Source organism: Tupaia chinensis, unplaced genomic scaffold, assembly GCF_000334495.1.
Source record: "Tupaia chinensis unplaced genomic scaffold, TupChi_1.0 Scaffold149184_1, whole genome shotgun sequence".
Taxonomy (NCBI): Eukaryota; Metazoa; Chordata; class Mammalia; order Scandentia; family Tupaiidae; genus Tupaia; species Tupaia belangeri.
The window spans coordinates 2,405,538-2,423,635 of NW_006209032.1; the positions used below are offsets into that span (position 1 = coordinate 2,405,538).

The window sequence follows — 18,098 nt, forward strand, 5'->3', positions numbered from 1 at the left end:
CACCAGGTCTGGGACTCGAACCACGGTCAGCCATGTGGGAGTCCAGCATCCTTAACTACCATGCCACCTGCCCCAATAAAGCTATTTGAAAATAGTGCTGCCTGGCCCAGCTGCAGTGTGTACAGTGTGGAAGCCACGGGAAACCTCCAGGTTTAACACGCAGGCACAACCGCGGCTCGCCCGTGACCCTGGCTGGCTACAGCTAGGGCCGAGGCTTCAGTGTCAAGACTACTGAGGGTGCTCCCTTCCCTCATGAAAGACATAAATAAGCTTACAAAAACTCCTGGACTGAGGCCCAGCAGATGGTGTGGTGGTTAAGGCAGCTGGATCCACAAAGCTGTGTGGTTTGAGTCCCAGACCCGGAGGCGTGACTATCACGCTGGGTGTGTGCATGCACATCCAAAGTCCCAAGAGGAGAATGGAGCAGGGACTGCAGCGTGGTCACCCCTGAGGAGTGAGTTCTTACCTTCTTGCTCTCTCTGTCTCTGGCAAGCACACACACCCTACAGTAAGTTAAAAACAAACAAAACCTTGGTTGGCCTGTGGCATGCACTTCCCCAGGGACCCAGGAGGCTTAGGCAGGAGGGTCCCGAGTTGGAGGGCAGTCTGGGTAATACAGCCCTTGCCTCTTAACAAAACAACAACAACAAAATAATAAAAGGCTTAGTGATGCTGTAAAAAAAACAAACGACTTGAAATTCGAATGTGTTATAAACACAGGTCAGTCCCAGCCAGGAGGCTCCATGTGCCGAAAGTCACACGGCTGACTGCTGGTTCAGAGCCCTGTCCCGGTGGCACGTGTGCCCCACAACCCTGAGAAGGCAGGCCGGGAAAGGGGGACAGTAATGTGATGAGACCCAGTTGGGGCTTCTCAGTCTCTCCCCAGTGGGCATGCACATGTACTCTACCCTCGGTTTAGAAGGTAGACCTAACAGGCCTACACAGACAGAGACACACACGTGTTTACAAGTGCACACACAGGCAGGCCCTGACACTCCTTTCCTCACAGCGAAGCCTCAAAGTAAACATTACAACTTTCCGATAAAAATAATGATCAAAAAGAAAACTTACTACAGCCCAAGGACGCCTACCCAACTCCAGTGGTCCCCTTACCTGCCACCTGACCTCCCAGGTAGCCCCTGCCCAGCAGCCCTCCCAGCGCGAACATTCCTGCCCTGGACGTCTGCCTGGCTCTGTCTCTCACCTAGTGTACATCTCTGCTCAAATGTCACTTTCTCAGTAAGACACTCTGATCGCTTAAATAGCTATTTCCACATTTCACCAGCATCCTCTCCATCCCAGCATTATTGTTTATCAAGGCAATATTCAGTTAAAGTACTTTCTTTTTCTTAGGGCAAATAAAACCTCGTAGTGTTTCGTTGAATCTCAAGGTCTTGAATGTCAACACTGCGTTCCTTTCACCCTGAGAGTGTGCCAAGAACTCAGCAGTGTGCAACCGGGAGAAGGCGTCGCCAGAACCTCATGTGTTGCCATGACCTCGTGTTCCCGAGCCACAGCGCCACAGAACTCAGCAGCGTGAGGACCAAGTCAGGGAAGTCACATCGCCACAGGGCTCTCCAGTGAGTGCTAAACCCAGCTGGGGTTTAAAAAGGAGTGGAGGCTAGGCTGCCTTCACTACATGACTCGAGAGCCAAAACCACGTAGTCGTCCTTCAAACAAATTCTTCCAAAACATCAACAAAAATGGGGGCCAACATATGCCATAATGGTTATGTCGCTGGACTCCCAAATGGTCAACGGAAGTTTGAGTCCTGGACAGGGAGGCTTGAAACTCATGTTAGGTACATGTGCGTGCGTGCCCAAAATCCAGGGAGGAGAATAGAGAAGGGATTGCAGCATGGCCATCAACCTGGTGGGCGATTTCTCACTTTCTGCCTGCTTCTTCCAGTGAGCACACACACCGTACAGCAAAATTCTCTCTTTAAACAAACAAAACACATCAACAAAAACGAACTATGTCTAAGGAGCACCAAAAAGTCTTAGATTTCATAAGGAAGGATTTTTTTTTTTGCCCATTATAATGTTACCATTCTTAACATACACAAAAAAAATTCTAAATCAAGCAATATAAGACACAGTACCAATGAAGCCAGCCCCCAGCACCCGACGACACCGCCACGACTGCACACGCTCTGCGCCATCAGTGTGCGGAACACGGCACCAACTGTTTGTTGTATGGAACACGATACGCTGTGGACTTGCCACTACAACTGCGATGGCAATTCCCGAAGGAGACACATTTGCTGTTTCCTAATTTATGCCATTAGTCATAGCCCAATATAAATCCTATTAACTGTAACAGGCCAGGATGAGTTACAGAAGCTGGTCACAACTCATTCAGGAATCTTCATCTACAGTGAGATTTCACACGGCCTTTACTAATCATAGAAGGACCCGAATTTGGTTGCTGCAGCTAGTATGTAGACTTGCCCCCTGGGAGAGGTTATCCGAGAAGCAGCTTCCAGGTGGATGTGAATGACTTTTGTCTGTGCCACTCAGAGACCAGCCCTGTGGTCTCAAGTGCGTCTAGCGGCAGGAACGCTCGCAGCTTGCGGCGTCATGGATGTGTGGAAACGACACAGGCACTAGTTCATCAGGAGTCTCAGCCACCCTGAAGTTAAGGCTGCAAGGTGGTTTTTACTTCTCTGTTACAATCCCACTGACGTAAAGGTGGCTAAATTGACAAACTGTCCACTACTGCGGTATTTGCAATCCTTTACAATGCATGACCATAGGGAACCAAAAAACCCGAAAAATAAACCCAAACTCACGCACACAAAGTTGAGAAAAGTAAGAACCAGAAATCCACTGGCCCCAGGTTCTCCCCACCTAAGCTGGGCACTATCTAAAGTTGCAGAGCCGACAAAGAGCAACAGTGACACACCTTCGACTGCTAATTTTAGTTTCCATCTAAGAAAAGGGAAAAATAAATGAGTTTTCAAGCTAAGAATTACTGTAGACACTCTCGAAATGCTTTTAAAATCAAAATACATGTGGCACTCAGGATGTAATCACCACTAAGAACAATTAAGGGGTCGGCAGGTGGTGCAGTGGTTAAGGTGCTAGACTCCTACGTGGCTGACCGCAGTTCAAGTCCCGGACCCTGTGGTATGAAACTCATGCCAGGTGCAAGTGCATGAATGCCAAAAATCCCGAGAGGAGAATGGAAGAGAAGGGATTCCAACATGGCCTTCCCTCTAGGGGGTGATTCTTTGTCTGTCTCTCTGGGAGTGCACACGCCCTATGGCAAAAATAAAAAAAACTCTCTCTAAAAATATATAACTAGAGATTAGGGCAGCTGGATCTCACATGGCTGACTGTGGAGTTGCTAGGTCCAGACTCAGCAGCTTGAGAAACACGCCAGGTACGTGTCACGCAAACTCAAAATCCCAAAAGGAGGGAGAGTTAGAAAAGCGATGTGCCCTGACCATTCCCCATCCGGGGTGCTTTCTCACCTTCTCCTCTCTCTCACTCTGGAGAGCACACATCCCCTGGTAAATCTGAAAAAAAGCAGCACCACAAACTCTTGGGAGAGAAGACAGTGGTAAACCATGCCTTTGGCAATAAATTCTTAGGCATGACACTCGGAGCACGTGCAGCAAAAAGAATAAATAAATAGCATTTTACAAACATTTACCATTTCTGTGTTATTGAAAAAAGACCATAATGAATGTAAGAAGACAGGTCTGGGAGGAGGCATGGTGGTGAAGGTGCTAGATCCCAGAGGGGTAACTGCGGTTCAAGTCCTGGTGCTGTCAGCTTTATTTCTCGTGCTCCTTCTCCCTCTCTGGTCAAGTTGAAGAATAATATGCAAAATTAGATAAATAATTCTTTAATCAAAAAATAAATAAAGTGAAAAGACAACTCACAGAATAGGAATAAGCATTTGCAAATCATGTATCTGGTAAGGATCTAGTGTCCAGAGTACGGAAAGAACGCATATCAATAAAGAATAACAACCCGATAAAACATTGGGCGAGGGTAGAATCTTCTCCTTAAGGATGAAATAGTATCGATTCTTTACCATTTGTTCCAAAAGACACAGAATAAATACTTCCTAACTCATTCTATAAGCCTAGTATTAATTTAATACTGAAACTGAAGACATTATGTGAAAAGAAAATTACAAAATACTATGTTTAATGAACACTGATTCAAAAATTCCCCCCCCCCCAAAAAATTAGCAAATTGAATCCACCAATGTACTGGGTCATCAGGAAAGTCATGACACATTTTTGCATTAAAAAAATAGAAAAATACATCATAACTTTCCTAATGACCTAATATAAAAAAAGAGACCCATAGTAAGGAGGACTTATCCAAACTATGAAAGACCAGTTCAAGATTCAAAACGCAGCTGATGCAACCCATCGCATCTACAGGCCAACAAAGCCGATCACAAGATCCTTCAACAGATTCAGAAAAGCGATCTGACAAAAACAAATGCATTTTCATCATAAAAATGCACAGCAAATAAGAATGCTGAAGAACTTCCATAACTTGATAGAGTATCCACACGAATTTCCAGCTAATATTACACTTATTGGTGAGAAATTATTCATAGCTTTCATGCTAATGGGAGAAATAAAGCCAAGAGGTCCTCTCACTCTTTCTTTTCTGTATCATACAGGAAGTCCTAGTGATACAATGAGATAAGTAAAGGAAATAAAAGGTACACAGATTTGGAAAAAGTAAATGAAACATCTTTGTGTAATATTAACTATGCAGAATACTCTACGAGGTCAAAAACAATAACAATTCTCCTGAAACGAATAAGCAATTATGGCCACATTACATAATGTAAGATAACTGCTGTCCAACATAACAGCAATGCACAAGTGCAATCTGAAATGTAAAACACAAAACATGGGGTCAGCAGTCGGCATAGTGGTAGAGGTGCTGGACTCCCACATGGCCGACTGCAGTTCAAGTCCGAGATCCAGCAGCTTGACAGACCAGGCACGTATGCATATGTGCCCCAAATCCCAGGAAGAGAATGGACAAGAGATTGCAGTGTGGCCATCCCCTGGGGGGTAGGGGTGGGGGATGATTTCTCACTTTCTCTTTGTTTCTCTGTCCAGCTCACACACTCCACAGCGAAAATAAACAAATTTTTTTGATAAAAGCCAAACCTACAGTAATCAAGATAGTATTGTACTGGAGAAGTAACAGAGAGCCCAAAGAGACCCACAGAGATACAGATTTGAACTATTTTTAAATACATAGATCTTTGGAACAGAAGCAAAAGCAACACAATGGAGCAAAGAAACTGCAACGAATGGAACTGCCAACAGGAGAACTCTGAAACGGCTACGCGTTGCATAATCCAACCATAGGATTTTCTGGAAAAAGCAAAACTATGGAGACAGTAGGGACCAGCAGATGCCAAGGACATGAGGGAAGGAAGGGACAAATAGGCAGAGCACCAAAGACTTTAAGGACAGCCACGACTGTCACATCGGCACGATTTTACAATGGCGGAGTATGTCCTAGATTCTCAAAACTTACGCAGGGACAGCAGGAGTGGGTCTCAGGTGATGGCGTGCCAGCACGGGTTTATCAGCCGTAACATGCACCAGTCTGGTGCGCGACGACAGGGGAAGATGCTGCATGTGTGAGACGAGGTGCTACAGGGAACTCTGTACTTTTTACCCATTTGTCTTCAGAACCTAAGACTACTCTCGCGGCTAGCAGGTGGCATGGTAGTCGAGGTGCTGGGTTCCACATGGCCGACCACGGTTCACGTCCCAAACCTGGTGGCTTGCTTTCTCACTTCCTCTCGCTCTCTCTGGTTAAATTAAAGAATAATGATTGGGGCTGGCAGGTGGTGTGGTGGTTGAGGGCGCTGGACTCCCACATGGCCGACTGTGGTTTGAGTCGCAATTTCCCTCTCTCTCACACACTGTCCCTCTCAGGTCAAGTTAAAATAAATAAAGTTAAATAAAATAATTTTGGAAAAAAAAAGACAATAAATAACTCTTTAAAAAAAAACCTGACTAAATCTACTCTAAAAAGTCTTTTTTAATAATGGGGCAAACATTCCAATAAACATTTTCCAAGGAAGATACACATATGGCAAATAAGAACATGTAAAGATAGTCAGGATACCCATACATTCATTACTGGTAGGAGCGATGAGGCCACTGTTAAACAATTTAGAAGTTTCCGAAAAGGTTAAACAGAATTAGCACATGGCTCAGAAGTTCCACTACTAGAGTTATACTCAGGAGAAGCCAAAAACTTCTGTTCACAACAAGCCTTGTACACAAGTGTTCATGGCAGCATTATTTGTTAAGAGTATAAAAGTAGAAAGAGAGACGAAGGAATAAACAGATAAACTAAACGTAGTATTTTCGGCACAGAAAGGAATGAAATAACTAATTTACGCTAGGAGATGGATAAACCTTGAAAACGCTACGCTGAGCAAAAGCACCTAGGCACGAAGGGTCAGCGGCCCAGGGGTTCTGTTCACAGGCCACGTCAGAAGGGTGACGTGCAGAGACAGGAAGCAGATCTGCGGCTCCTGGCACGGGGCTGAGCACAACAAACTGGGACGACGGCTTAATGGGACTGAGGTTTCCTTGGAGTGTAATGAAAGTGTTCTGGATCAGAGAACGGCAGCGGATGTGGAGTTCTGTGATTATACTAGAAACTAGGGGGTTACATACTTTGAGATAGCTACAATCAAGACTTTTATGTGATAGGAATTTTACCTCAGTTAAAAAGCAAAAGCAATGACTTCAAACCCACCAGGTAACACACTAATTAAAATAACTGAGTCTTCAGTATTCTTATCTCTATGTGCTCAAAACATCCATCCACCAACAGCCATCAGATAACCCACAACCACGACACTGCTGGCAGTTAGAGGACGGTTTTCAGTTGTGGCTACCATAAAGAAGACAAAAAACCAAAACCTACTCTTAGACACACCTCATGCTGATCACTGCGAGCACACTTTCGTCAGCATGCTCACAGGGGTATGTCCATCGAGTGACCCTGCCGGTGACTCACCAAGCTTCTCTGGCTCCTCAGGCCCAGTGCCTGCAATGCAGCTGCTCTCCAGGCCGTAGGTGGGATCCACCTTCCCAGAGGCTCGGGCTGCTTCTTGAACTTTCTTGACATGAGCTTCAACCAATTCCAGTGGTACCTCCTCCCGAACCCGAGAAAACTCCTCTGGTTCAAGAATAAAAATGGAAAAGTAATTGTTTTGTATAAATCTCTGCTTTAAGATGACTAGAACATACAATATAATATGTTTTAGACAGTAACCTCTTTGGGGACTCAGTTCCCATACTAGCAAGACAGGAGAGTCAAATAAGATAATGTCATAAAACTTTATGACTCTAGGTTTTATCCTACATGTTACAACATCTTGCACTACAAACAAGAGAGATCTTAAAATTTAATATCAGGGGACCAGCAGACGGCATAATGGTTATACTGCTAGACTCCCACGTAGTAGACTGAGGTTTGAGTCCCAGACCTACAGGCATAAAATATACACAGGGTGCCAGCAGGTGGCATGATGGTTGGGGTGCTGCACTCCTAAATACCTGGCCATGGTCTGAGTCCTGGACCTGGTGGCTTGCTTTCTTACTTTCCCTTTTTTTCTCTCTCTCTGTCTGGTCAAATTTAAAAGAATAAATAGTAACAGCAAGTAAAATAAAATAAATATTAAAAAAAAAAAAAACCAACTCAACTCATTTCGGGCATGTGTGCATACGTGTGTACGTGCCCAAAATTCCGAGAGGAAAATGGAGAAGGGATTATAGCATGGCCATCCCTTGGGGGTGATTTTCCACCTTCTGTTTCTCTGGTGAGCGCATGCACCCTATAGCGAACATCTCACTAAAAAAAAAAAAAAAAATCTATCAAGAACCATTAAAATTGCAAACCAGATCTCACTGAACTGTTGAGTAGATTAAAAACCAAGAAAACAACAAGGGCTAGGCCAGATGACGAAAGGACGATTACACAATACTCTGGGTGCTGACCCACGTGGGAAGACCCCAGGGTAGTGCCTCAGGCCTGCCGTACCCTGGGATGTTCGAGCACACAGATACTGCCCGGCATCGGGCTGCCTGAGGCTGGGGTGGATCACAGCATGGATCCTCTTTAGGTGTGCCTGTCAATCTCGAATATGGAAGAAATAAACATTGTCTTTAATAAGAAAGGAAATAAGGATTAAGTGACCATAAACACAAGAAAGAACTCTATGGTGTCAGAAAGTTCTAGTTATGATTAATATAATCTAAGATTATAAATTACGTCTCCCAATTACAGCAAATTTCACTTTTCTACTCCTTTCTCTTTTCCTTATTCATAACAGAGCGTGTGTATGTACATGGGAGAAGGAGGCAGAGAGACATGAGCACCCTGCACAGGCCCGTCAGGCCAGGAGCCCCTTCCCCCAGTCCTCCGGCCACTCACGTCCTGGGCGCAGTGTGTCAGACCAACTGGGCTGGGCACCTGAACCATGGTCACCACATGGGATCTGGCTTCTCTCGAGCAGCACTTCATCATGCACCTCAGAGTTGGCACCTCCAGTCCTTTTTAGAATTATTTATTAATATTTATTTATTTATTATTATTCCTAATTTGATCAGAGAAAGAAAAGGGGAAACTGAGGAAGCAAGCCACCAGGTCCAGGACGCGAACTGTGGTCAGCCATGAGGGAAGTCCAGTGCCTTACTACCACACTACCTGCTGGTCCACCTCCAATTCTTAATAAAAGCTCTGAGTTTATAAACTACTATAGTGTGAGTATTTGATTGAAATGTAATACTTTTATAAAGCACGTGGCCTTGTTAAGAGATCCGACTGCCGAGAAGTGGACCTAACAGCTGGCAGCATGTAACCGAGACAGGGTAAGCTGCACACTGCACAGACGGCTGAGGCAGCCCATACCTAAAGCTGCCTTTGCCGCAGCAGATGCCACGCGAGGGTCCACCACGGACGCCAAGAAGGCGACAGTACTCATGACCGGGTTTCCTGACTGGCTGAAGGGCACAGGCTGGTAGGCCAGGGGCCCCAGGGACGCGTCGGAATTCTCAAGGTACGGGTCTTCAATGGGAAGCCTCAAAAAGTGCAGGATGCATTCGTCCTGCGTGCGGCTCCCGACATGCTCCGACACCTTGTTCCAGTCATCCTTGTACATCTCCAAGGCCTGCAACAGACAGGGCGGGCACGGCGTTAGACGGGTCATACTCGCGACATCGAACGCCCGCGCCTCTACTTATCTATGTATCGGCTCAACGTGGCAGAGGACAGGCGCCAGAGACGGACAGAGGGGCAGAAGACGCATACCGCATGGGCGCCATGGCGACACAGCCCCTCCTCGCCCATCTCTCCACCCTGTCAGGGTTTTAGGCACAGAAAGACAAATCCGCCGTGCCCTTCGAGCTGCCTGAGCCAGTTCTGAAACTGCGACTGATCCTGTGTTTCGATATCCATGCACCCAGCAACTTTGTTAAAGAGTTTATTTTTTATTTATTATTGTTTTAATTCACCAAAGAGAGACAGAGACAGAGAGCAAGCGAGAGAAAAGAAAAGAGAAAGCAAGCCACCAGGTCTGGGACTTGAACCATGTTCGGCCATGTGGGAGTCCAGCGCCTTACCCCCTGCTAGACCCCTAACCGCTTTTTCACAACTAAAATCTTACTGGAACAAGCCTTCATCATATTGCTCTTTTAAGAATTTTTTTTAAAAAATTATGTACTTAATTCCATTTGTTATTATTATTTTTTAAAATTGACCAAAGACAGAGAGAGAGAGAGAGAGAAAGGGAAAGTGAGAAAGCAAGCTTTCAGGTCTGGGACTCAAACGGTGGTCAGCCATGTGGGAGTCCAGCAATTTTAACTACCACACCACCTGCTGGCCCTATAAAATATCTTTATAACAAAAGAGCTAATAATATCAAACCTTACATTATCCTTAATTTCTCCTGTATCTTTCAAACCAAATTCCTTCATCCCATGCATCCATTCTAGTTAGGTTTATCTGCAAAACCGAAATTGTCCCTTTGATATCTGTAACAAGATAATGAACTAGACATGACTGAAGACACTGCCCTTCACCATCCACCTAAAATTATGCTCTCATTGAAACCTTATCAAGTCAGGTCTTAAAATAAAAGCAGGTGGTCTTGAGGCCAGCAGATGCCACGGTGGTTGGGGGCGCGGGACTCCCACACGGCCACTGGTGGTTTGAGTCCCAGACCTGGTGGCTTGCTTTCTCTCTCTTTGACTCTGTCCCTCTCTGGTTAAGTTGAACTAACTAAATAAATAAATTTAAATAAGCAATTCTTAAAAAAAAATTTCATCTTAAATAAAAAAGTGATGGTCTCAAGAATAGTCGGAACAATCCTGAACACTGCCTGTGTAATATGTTTGTCTAATGAAATTTTACGATGCTTTCTGGAAACAATGAACCCCAGTAAGTTCACCAGATTTTTCAGTTTATTAGGGAAACTGTGTGTGTGTGTTTATAAATCCATTAAAATTTTCCATCTCACTTCTTGTTCTTAAGCTGCTAATCACCACTAAATAAACCACGTCAGTGTTAGGTGCTAGGGTAAACAATGCTGTCGGGAAGTCCTTTATTTCTCTGTGTATGTGCAGACAATACCTGTTGACTCAACTGCACGTTTAAGGGAAACCCACCCTGCAGAGATCCCACCTGCAGGAGAGAAAACGCACGCTGTGTGAGGACACTGTGGTTTTCTTGGGCGTGGCCGAAGTAAACGACAGCTCAGTCATCCCAACCTCACTCTGCATTTACTATTTGCCAGTCTTGAATGTATCACGGGGGGGGGGGGGGGGAGCATCAATGAGCAGCTTCTAGTCGGACAACTCCATTTGTCCCCAGAGCTGCAAGATTCCAAAATAGCAGCACGAATGCATGCGATGCTCCCCTCAAGTACTGAGAGTGCTGTTCTTTTCATTAGCACCAGTGGCAGATAACAGCTAGAGGAAACCTTTCTGCAAACACAAGAAGTGGCCAGAAGAGCAGCTCTCTGCACATCACCGGCACCAACTGTGGAGCTGCGAGTAAATTAATCAGTGGAAAGTACTCCACAACAAGAAGCTTTTCTGGATTTTGACTGAGTGGGAAAGAGAAGAGAATAAAAACCAGTGGAGGAGTAAACAACAAGGAAAAGAAATAGCTTAACGTTCCACGAGAACTTCTAAAGGACTCACACGTTGGAACAACCAAATCTAAGTGAAACGAAATCGAGACGTCACCAGGCCCAGCTAGGTCCAGGTGTGGCCTGAGGGCCTGAGGCATGCCGTCCCTCTCAGCAAGATCAGACGACCGCTGCGGTAATACCAAGGCTCCACAGCCCTTGCTGCTACGCCGACATTCACTCTGACAGCGAAAAGGCAGTGCGCCTGGTGCCTCGCGCCTCGCACAGACCTAGGTGGGAACACCCAATGGTCCAGACACCTGTTCTTTCCCTGTCACGTGGGCACACCGAAACAAGTCAGTTTACGGTCAATTTTTCATGATGAAACTAAAGATTTTGAACTTTGTGAAATCTAAATGTGGAGGTACATATGTTTTTGGTATACTTCACAATGGGGGAGGAGTCAGCAGGTGGCTTGCTGGTTAAAGGCATTGGACTCTCACATGGCCAACCACAGTTCAAGTCCTGAAACTGGTGGCTTGCTTTCTTCCTTTCTCTCTCTGATCAAACTGAAAAAAAATAATAATAATAAGTAAGTTAAATAAAATGGGACCAGCAGTTAGCGTAATGGCTATGTCGCTGGCCTCCCGTGTAGTCGACTGCAGTTTGAGTCCTGGACCTAGTGGCTTAAACTCACGCTGGGCGCGTGCGTGTGAGTGCATGCCCAAGATCCAGAGAGGAGAATGGAGGAGAAGGGATTGAGGTGTGGCCATCCCCCCTGGGGGGTGATTTCATGCTTTCTGTCTCTGTCTGTCTCTGTCTTTTTGGTGAGTGAACGCGACCCATTGCAAAAACCTCAAAAAAATTTTAAAAATAATTCTTAAATATATATATATACTTCACTATAAAATGGAAGGTGCTCAAAAGGACTATTGGCTATCAAAGTACCTGTCTGCAGGGAGAGCGCTGGTGAGATGGATTCAGTTTTAAGGTCAATTAGACACATTTAATTCAACAGCATAGGTATCCCTGAGAAGCCAGTCAGAGTCATTCCCAGCTTACCTCCAGGAGGAGAAGGGTCTCTTGCTCGGTCCATTCTCTTCCAGCACTAGCTCCTTTGCTCTAAAGAAACAAAATGAGAAATTATTTGCTCGCTTTTTGTTCTGCCAGAGGACACATGTGCTCACCAGGAGAGGGAAAGCAGTCCCAATGGGGCGTAGTCACGCTATGATCTTCCTTCCCCACCGCTCTGCCCTAATGGAATCTGGGGCCACGCATATGTGGCCAGTGTGCTCAAGTCATCATGGCCAGCGTTCAAACCCAGGTTGGCCTGTGGGATCCGACTGCCGTAAGCACTGCCACAGACTAGCCGTGTCTGCTCACTCTTACAGGCTGACCACGAAGCACAGACAATCCCTGCTTCAGCACAGGGCATCATCCCACACCCTCTGCCACGTGCCCGGATGACAGGAGCAAACTGAGAACCGAAACTTACAACCAAAGGCCTGGCTACTTCCAAATTCTCTTGCTCTCAGTGACACATGAACTATTTGTAAATGTTTTTTCTGTTACTTTGATAATTAAAAATTGCTTTTATGAGCTACAGAAGCCCAGTATTTTAATGCTGAGTCAGCTGTAGCATATACAAACGTAATGAGGACACTTGTGATTCCCTAAACTCCACATCTTTTCCATGTGAGTCCTCTATAGCTTACAATGAACGGGAGCATTTGGTATGAAAAGAAAACTGAGTTTCTACTGTATAAAACTTACCATTTAGGGACCAGCAGATGGTGTGGCAGTTATGTCGCTAGACTCCTATGTGGACCAACTGCAGTTTGAGTCCTGTGGCTTCAAAACCGCGTTGTGCGTGTGCGTGCGTGTGTGCGTGTGTGTGTGTGTGTCTCCCCAGGATCCTGGGAGAAGAATGGAGAAGGGATTGTGGTATGGCCATTCCCCCGGCAGGGTGATTTCTCACTTTCCCTCTCATCATGTCTGTCTGTCTGTCGGTCTGTCTCTGGGCAAGTGCAAACGCCCTAAAGCAAAAAACCCTTTTAAAAAAATGTACCACTTAATGACTGATTCATACCTCCTGATTTGCAGACCCTTCTCTATTCATAGAGTGACTGGACTAGTGGAGTGGTTGATACTATTTTCAGCTATAAATGTTACTAATTCAAAATAAACATCCTAACGTCCATCACTCGAAACTCTATTATCGAAGACAACAACTTAAACTAAAAGAAAATTCTGGTTTTCCTTGATTTCCTTGTTAGTGTCAATAAAGTTTCTCAACTTAGATGACTGAAACTCTACATGCACTTATTTTACACACTACAAGTGAAAATTAATTTGTAGTTACCCAGGACTCTGGGGCATTCAATCCATTAGCATTCGGAAATACCTGTTCTTTTACAAAAAATGTACCCAAAATAACAGACTTCAGAGAATAAAAAGAGTTAACACAGGGGCCAGGAGATGATGTAGTGGTTAAGGTACTGGACTCCTACCTGGCCAACCACGGTTCATGTCCCAGACCTGGAAGCCTGAAATTCACATTGGGTTCATGTGTATGTGTGTCTGCTCAAACTCCAGACAATGGAGGAGAAAAGCTGTAGTACGGCCATCCCCCACAAGGGGCACTGCATCACTTTCTCTCTCTTGGTCTCTGGCAAGTGTAGGTGCCCTACAGCAAAAATCTCTCTCTAAAGTAAAAAGAGTTGACCTAAGCACTGCAGAATTAAAGTCCTAAAGCTTTATAAAAATGAAAACAGGTATATGCACATTACTCACAATGAGTATTACTCAGATCTCCTGAAGATTACTTTAAGACAAGTAAAAGTTCTTTTCAAATAAACCCCAAATCACACAGATGACTATCAATCATATCTGGAGACCCAAGAGTAACAAAATCCATTAACATTTCAATTGATTATGAAGGAAGCAAACCCCAAGCAAGTACCCCTAAGGCCTCTACAAGCCAGAAGCAGACTTGTACCGGGCAGGCCCTCTGCAAGCATTCCGCCACTGCTCAGGTACAAAGTGCAGAGTTTTCTACCCTGCTGGCAGTCAGGGCTGCTCTGAGCGGGAGCACAGACAGCCTCATGAGATCCCCTGAGAATTTACTGTGCTCACCCAAGATGTAAAAATATTTTCATTTGTATTTATTGAGATTTTCTGTATGTGTATACATACACTTAAGTCTTTAGCATATAACTTGATGCAATCTTATTAATTATTACATACCCATGTACCACCACTGAAATCAAAACCCAGAAGGTTCCCCCTTTAGACTCCAACCTGATAGCCAACTATGAAAGATCACGTACTCGGAATGTGATGACCAGAGGTGGCAGAATACTTCAAAATCTGGATTTAGTTTTAATAAACCACTGGCTTCTTTTTCAGTATCATATTGATCTCAACAACATTTCTATATGAAGAAGTAGATCATTTATTTTTTATTTCTATATATTATTAAATTGTTTGAATAAACCAAAATTTGTATTACCGAGAGCAGTTCTGGTTGTTGATGCTTTTAGTTATTCCGGGTAAAACTGCTGAGGACGTTGCTGTAAATCCTTCTTGTAAATTCTCCTCTAAACCCATGTGTATGAGTGTGAGTGAGTGAGTGTGTGGGTGTGGGTGTGAGTAGCCACTGTAAATCCAGAAGCCCTGCTCCAGTCCTCCTCTCCTTTAGGGTCTTTAATGATTCTTTTGACTCCATCTTACGTAACGTTTGCATGCTGTGTTCTTTGCCTTCTAATCTCTTCCCCACCACCAACAGATTTCTTTTTCCCCTGCTGCTCTGGATTCAGTCTATCTATCCACACTCCTTCCTGAGAGTTTGGGCATGTGCATGCGCGCACACAACCACACCCCCAGACACACACAAAACTAGGTGCATTTGTTTCCAAGCCTCTGAGTCTAGGGCTCAAACTCCAAGGTCAGCCGTGTGGGCTGCAGCTCCCCCAACCACTGGGTCACAGGCTAGTCCATTCATGGCGGTTTTTATACATCCCAATTCACTATTCAAATGGTCTGTTCCTAACCCTCGATTTCCTTAAATATATTAGTCATGGTTATTAATCAAATTCTCTGTGCTAATCCTATAGGAAAAAAAGGAATAAGATAAGCGATTTATTTATAAAATGCTATCAGATTTTAGTACAAATGTCACTTCCTTCCACTATAGAAAGTAAATTTGTTCTGTAAAGAAAATGACACATCTTAGAAAGAAGACATATTAGATTGTAGTCCATGTGAGTTTAGAAAATAAATTGTTACCTTTGCTAATGTTTTCTTGGAGTAAATGTCAGTACGCAGACCAAAGTTTTGCAAATCAATTGGTTTCTCCTTGTTCTTCTCTGGAAAATTTAACATCTGCTGAGCAGCAGGGACCTACGAGTCAGATAATTGATAAATGGCTATGTTAACCTTTTCAAAGTCGAGGGCATAGAAGGTTTCCAACAAATATTTAATCTTGGCACTTAAACCACAGCCTGTGGATTTATTACAAAAATAAAAACAAACAAATACCTGCATCTCTACACTACTGACAAAAATTCAACACCTAAGAAATATTTCTGCTGCCCTTTTAAGTCACAGAAAAGACAAGCAACAAATTTGCATTCATATGCTCTTCTATTTCACAATGCAAGAAAATTCTAGCTTAGGTCTATGTTACCTCAACGTAATCTGGGATACAATTCATTTAATAGTCTTTTCAAGAACATGTGTACGGACAACCACAGAGGTCAAGTTACGAGGTTTTGTGATAAATATTCCCAAGGCATCGGTTGCCGGTGGGAAGGAAACGTCTGTGTCACCTGCTTATTAGAGTCTCTGCTGACAAAGGACAGGCAGTTGTGTGACAGTAAATTAACACTGGACTGGGGACTCCGTGCCTTCTCCTAGCGAATCACAGACTTACTATGGTACAGGTCTTGGGCCGAAGGGATGGTGTCACTATAAACATACATAGCGTAATGGACTTGAAGAGTCACAACAACCCGACCACACACACACACACACACACTACACACACACACACACTACACACACACACACTACACACACACTACACACACACTACACACACACACTACACACACACTACACACACACACTACACACACTACACACACACTACACACACCCACACACACACCACACACTACACACACGCACACACACACTACACACACACACTACACACACACACCACACACACACACTACACACACACACCACACACACACACTACACACACACACTACACACACACACACACTACACACACACACACTACACACACACACACACACACACACACACACACACTACACAAGCCCAAACTCCCAGCTAAAGACAAAACCATTAACAGTCCCGTTACAGAACACTGAAAGGATTCCCGAGGAGGAGTACTGTGTGTCAGTGAGCACCCCAGCCTGGGCAAGGCAGCATGGCTTACCTGAGGTGAGCGAAGATGCAGAGGCACGAGCCCAGACGGGGTATCAGCTAAGACGTTGAAGTGAGGAGTAGGAGGTGGTCCCATTGCCATGGGTCGACTTTCTGGATCCACTTGGTAATTAACGAGCCCCCATTGCTCTAAAAAGGCATGAACTCTAAAGAGAAAAGCTCTGAAAGTTAAAATCAACCTCCTCTCCTCAATAAGCATCATCATATCATTGCCCGAACAGAGAAAGCATGTTCTCAGGCCAGCTGAGGGCAGAGCGGTTACATCATTACTCTCACACGGGTGACACAGTCTGAGTCCCGGAACCAGTGGCTTGAAAATCACACCAGGCGCGCGCGCGTACATGCCCACGTCCACGGGAGGGCGTGCTCTCTTACTTTCCCTGTCACCATCTCCGTGTCCCCCTCCACACCCACCGCCGTGTGCGCACACGCCCTAAGACAAAAAACTCTTTTAACAACAACAGCAAAAGAAGCTCTCTGCAGCTGTGAACCACCACGAAGTGCATGACAAATGTTTCTTACAGGAGGAGCAATTTCTACCAACTCCTAATAACGCTGGTGACACAGTGCCCCTAACTTGGTATGCGGCCGACCAGTCTCACTCAGAGAAACGAGAAAGCAAACGGTCATGTACGCCCACGGGGAGGAACTCACGGCAGAGAACTCCCATTTCGACTTCTGTCTTTGGACCGCTGTAGGGCACGGGTCTCATCCTCTCACAACCCGCCGCACTCAACGCCCCTGGTCATCGTATGGCTGATTTTACAAAACCCAGCACGCAAATGACAAAATCTACAGAGGGGAAGTGAGCGCCAGCTGGTGGTGTGGTAGTGAGGAGGGCTGGATCCCAAACAGCTGGCTGCGCGGTTTGAATCCCAAAAGGAAGGAGAAATGGAGGAGAGACTGCAGCATGGCCATCCCCCACAGAGGGAGGGGACCCTTTCTCACTTTCGCTCTCTCCCCTCTTCTTTTTGGTGAGTACACTCACCCTCTGGCAAATCGGTTTTAAAAAGAAGTCAACTGAATATTAAAAACATTCACCCTAAATGAAATGTAATTTCTGTCCATCCGGGACACGTGCGGTCTTACTCAAATGCGAGGCTGCACCGGGCGGTGGGGGGGGAGCACTTTACCTCATCACAGCGCACACGTCTCCGGTCAGGTTCCTCCGACAAGCTGTGCTGGTTAAATACTCCTGGGGGTTGAGGCGGTAAGTGTCGATCATGAAGTTTCGGTATGCCAAGTATCTAAAAAGCATTGGCAAAATTGGTTATGACAGATACGCATCTCTTCAGAAATAACTCCCAGAGCCTAAGTCTTCAGATTCCTCACAAGCGAACACGACAAAAAATCAAGAAAAAAGAAAAAAGTCCAGGGCCGTGACAGTATACGGACCACTCACATGGGTGTGTACAACTGATAACTAACAAGTAAGTAAATGGGACAACCGAACCGTACTGACGTTCCCT

The 18,098-nt window shown here is 45.1% G+C and overlaps 1 protein-coding gene across 3 annotated transcripts in view; it reads right to left on the reverse strand.

Annotated features, from left to right (window-relative positions):
* Positions 1-18,098, reverse strand: part of SMARCC1 (SWI/SNF related BAF chromatin remodeling complex subunit C1) — a gene marked incomplete at its 5' end in the record, with an annotated part of 117,774 nt that overhangs the window by 56,325 nt on the left and 43,351 nt on the right. For all 3 annotated transcript variants that reach the window (XM_027769294.1, XM_027769295.1, XM_014585195.1), the window contains 6 exon segments: positions 7,035-7,196; positions 8,931-9,189; positions 12,211-12,270; positions 15,436-15,549; positions 16,622-16,775; positions 17,763-17,876. In XM_027769294.1, the coding sequence (XP_027625095.1) occupies positions 7,035-7,196; positions 8,931-9,189; positions 12,211-12,270; positions 15,436-15,549; positions 16,622-16,775; positions 17,763-17,876 (863 nt within the window).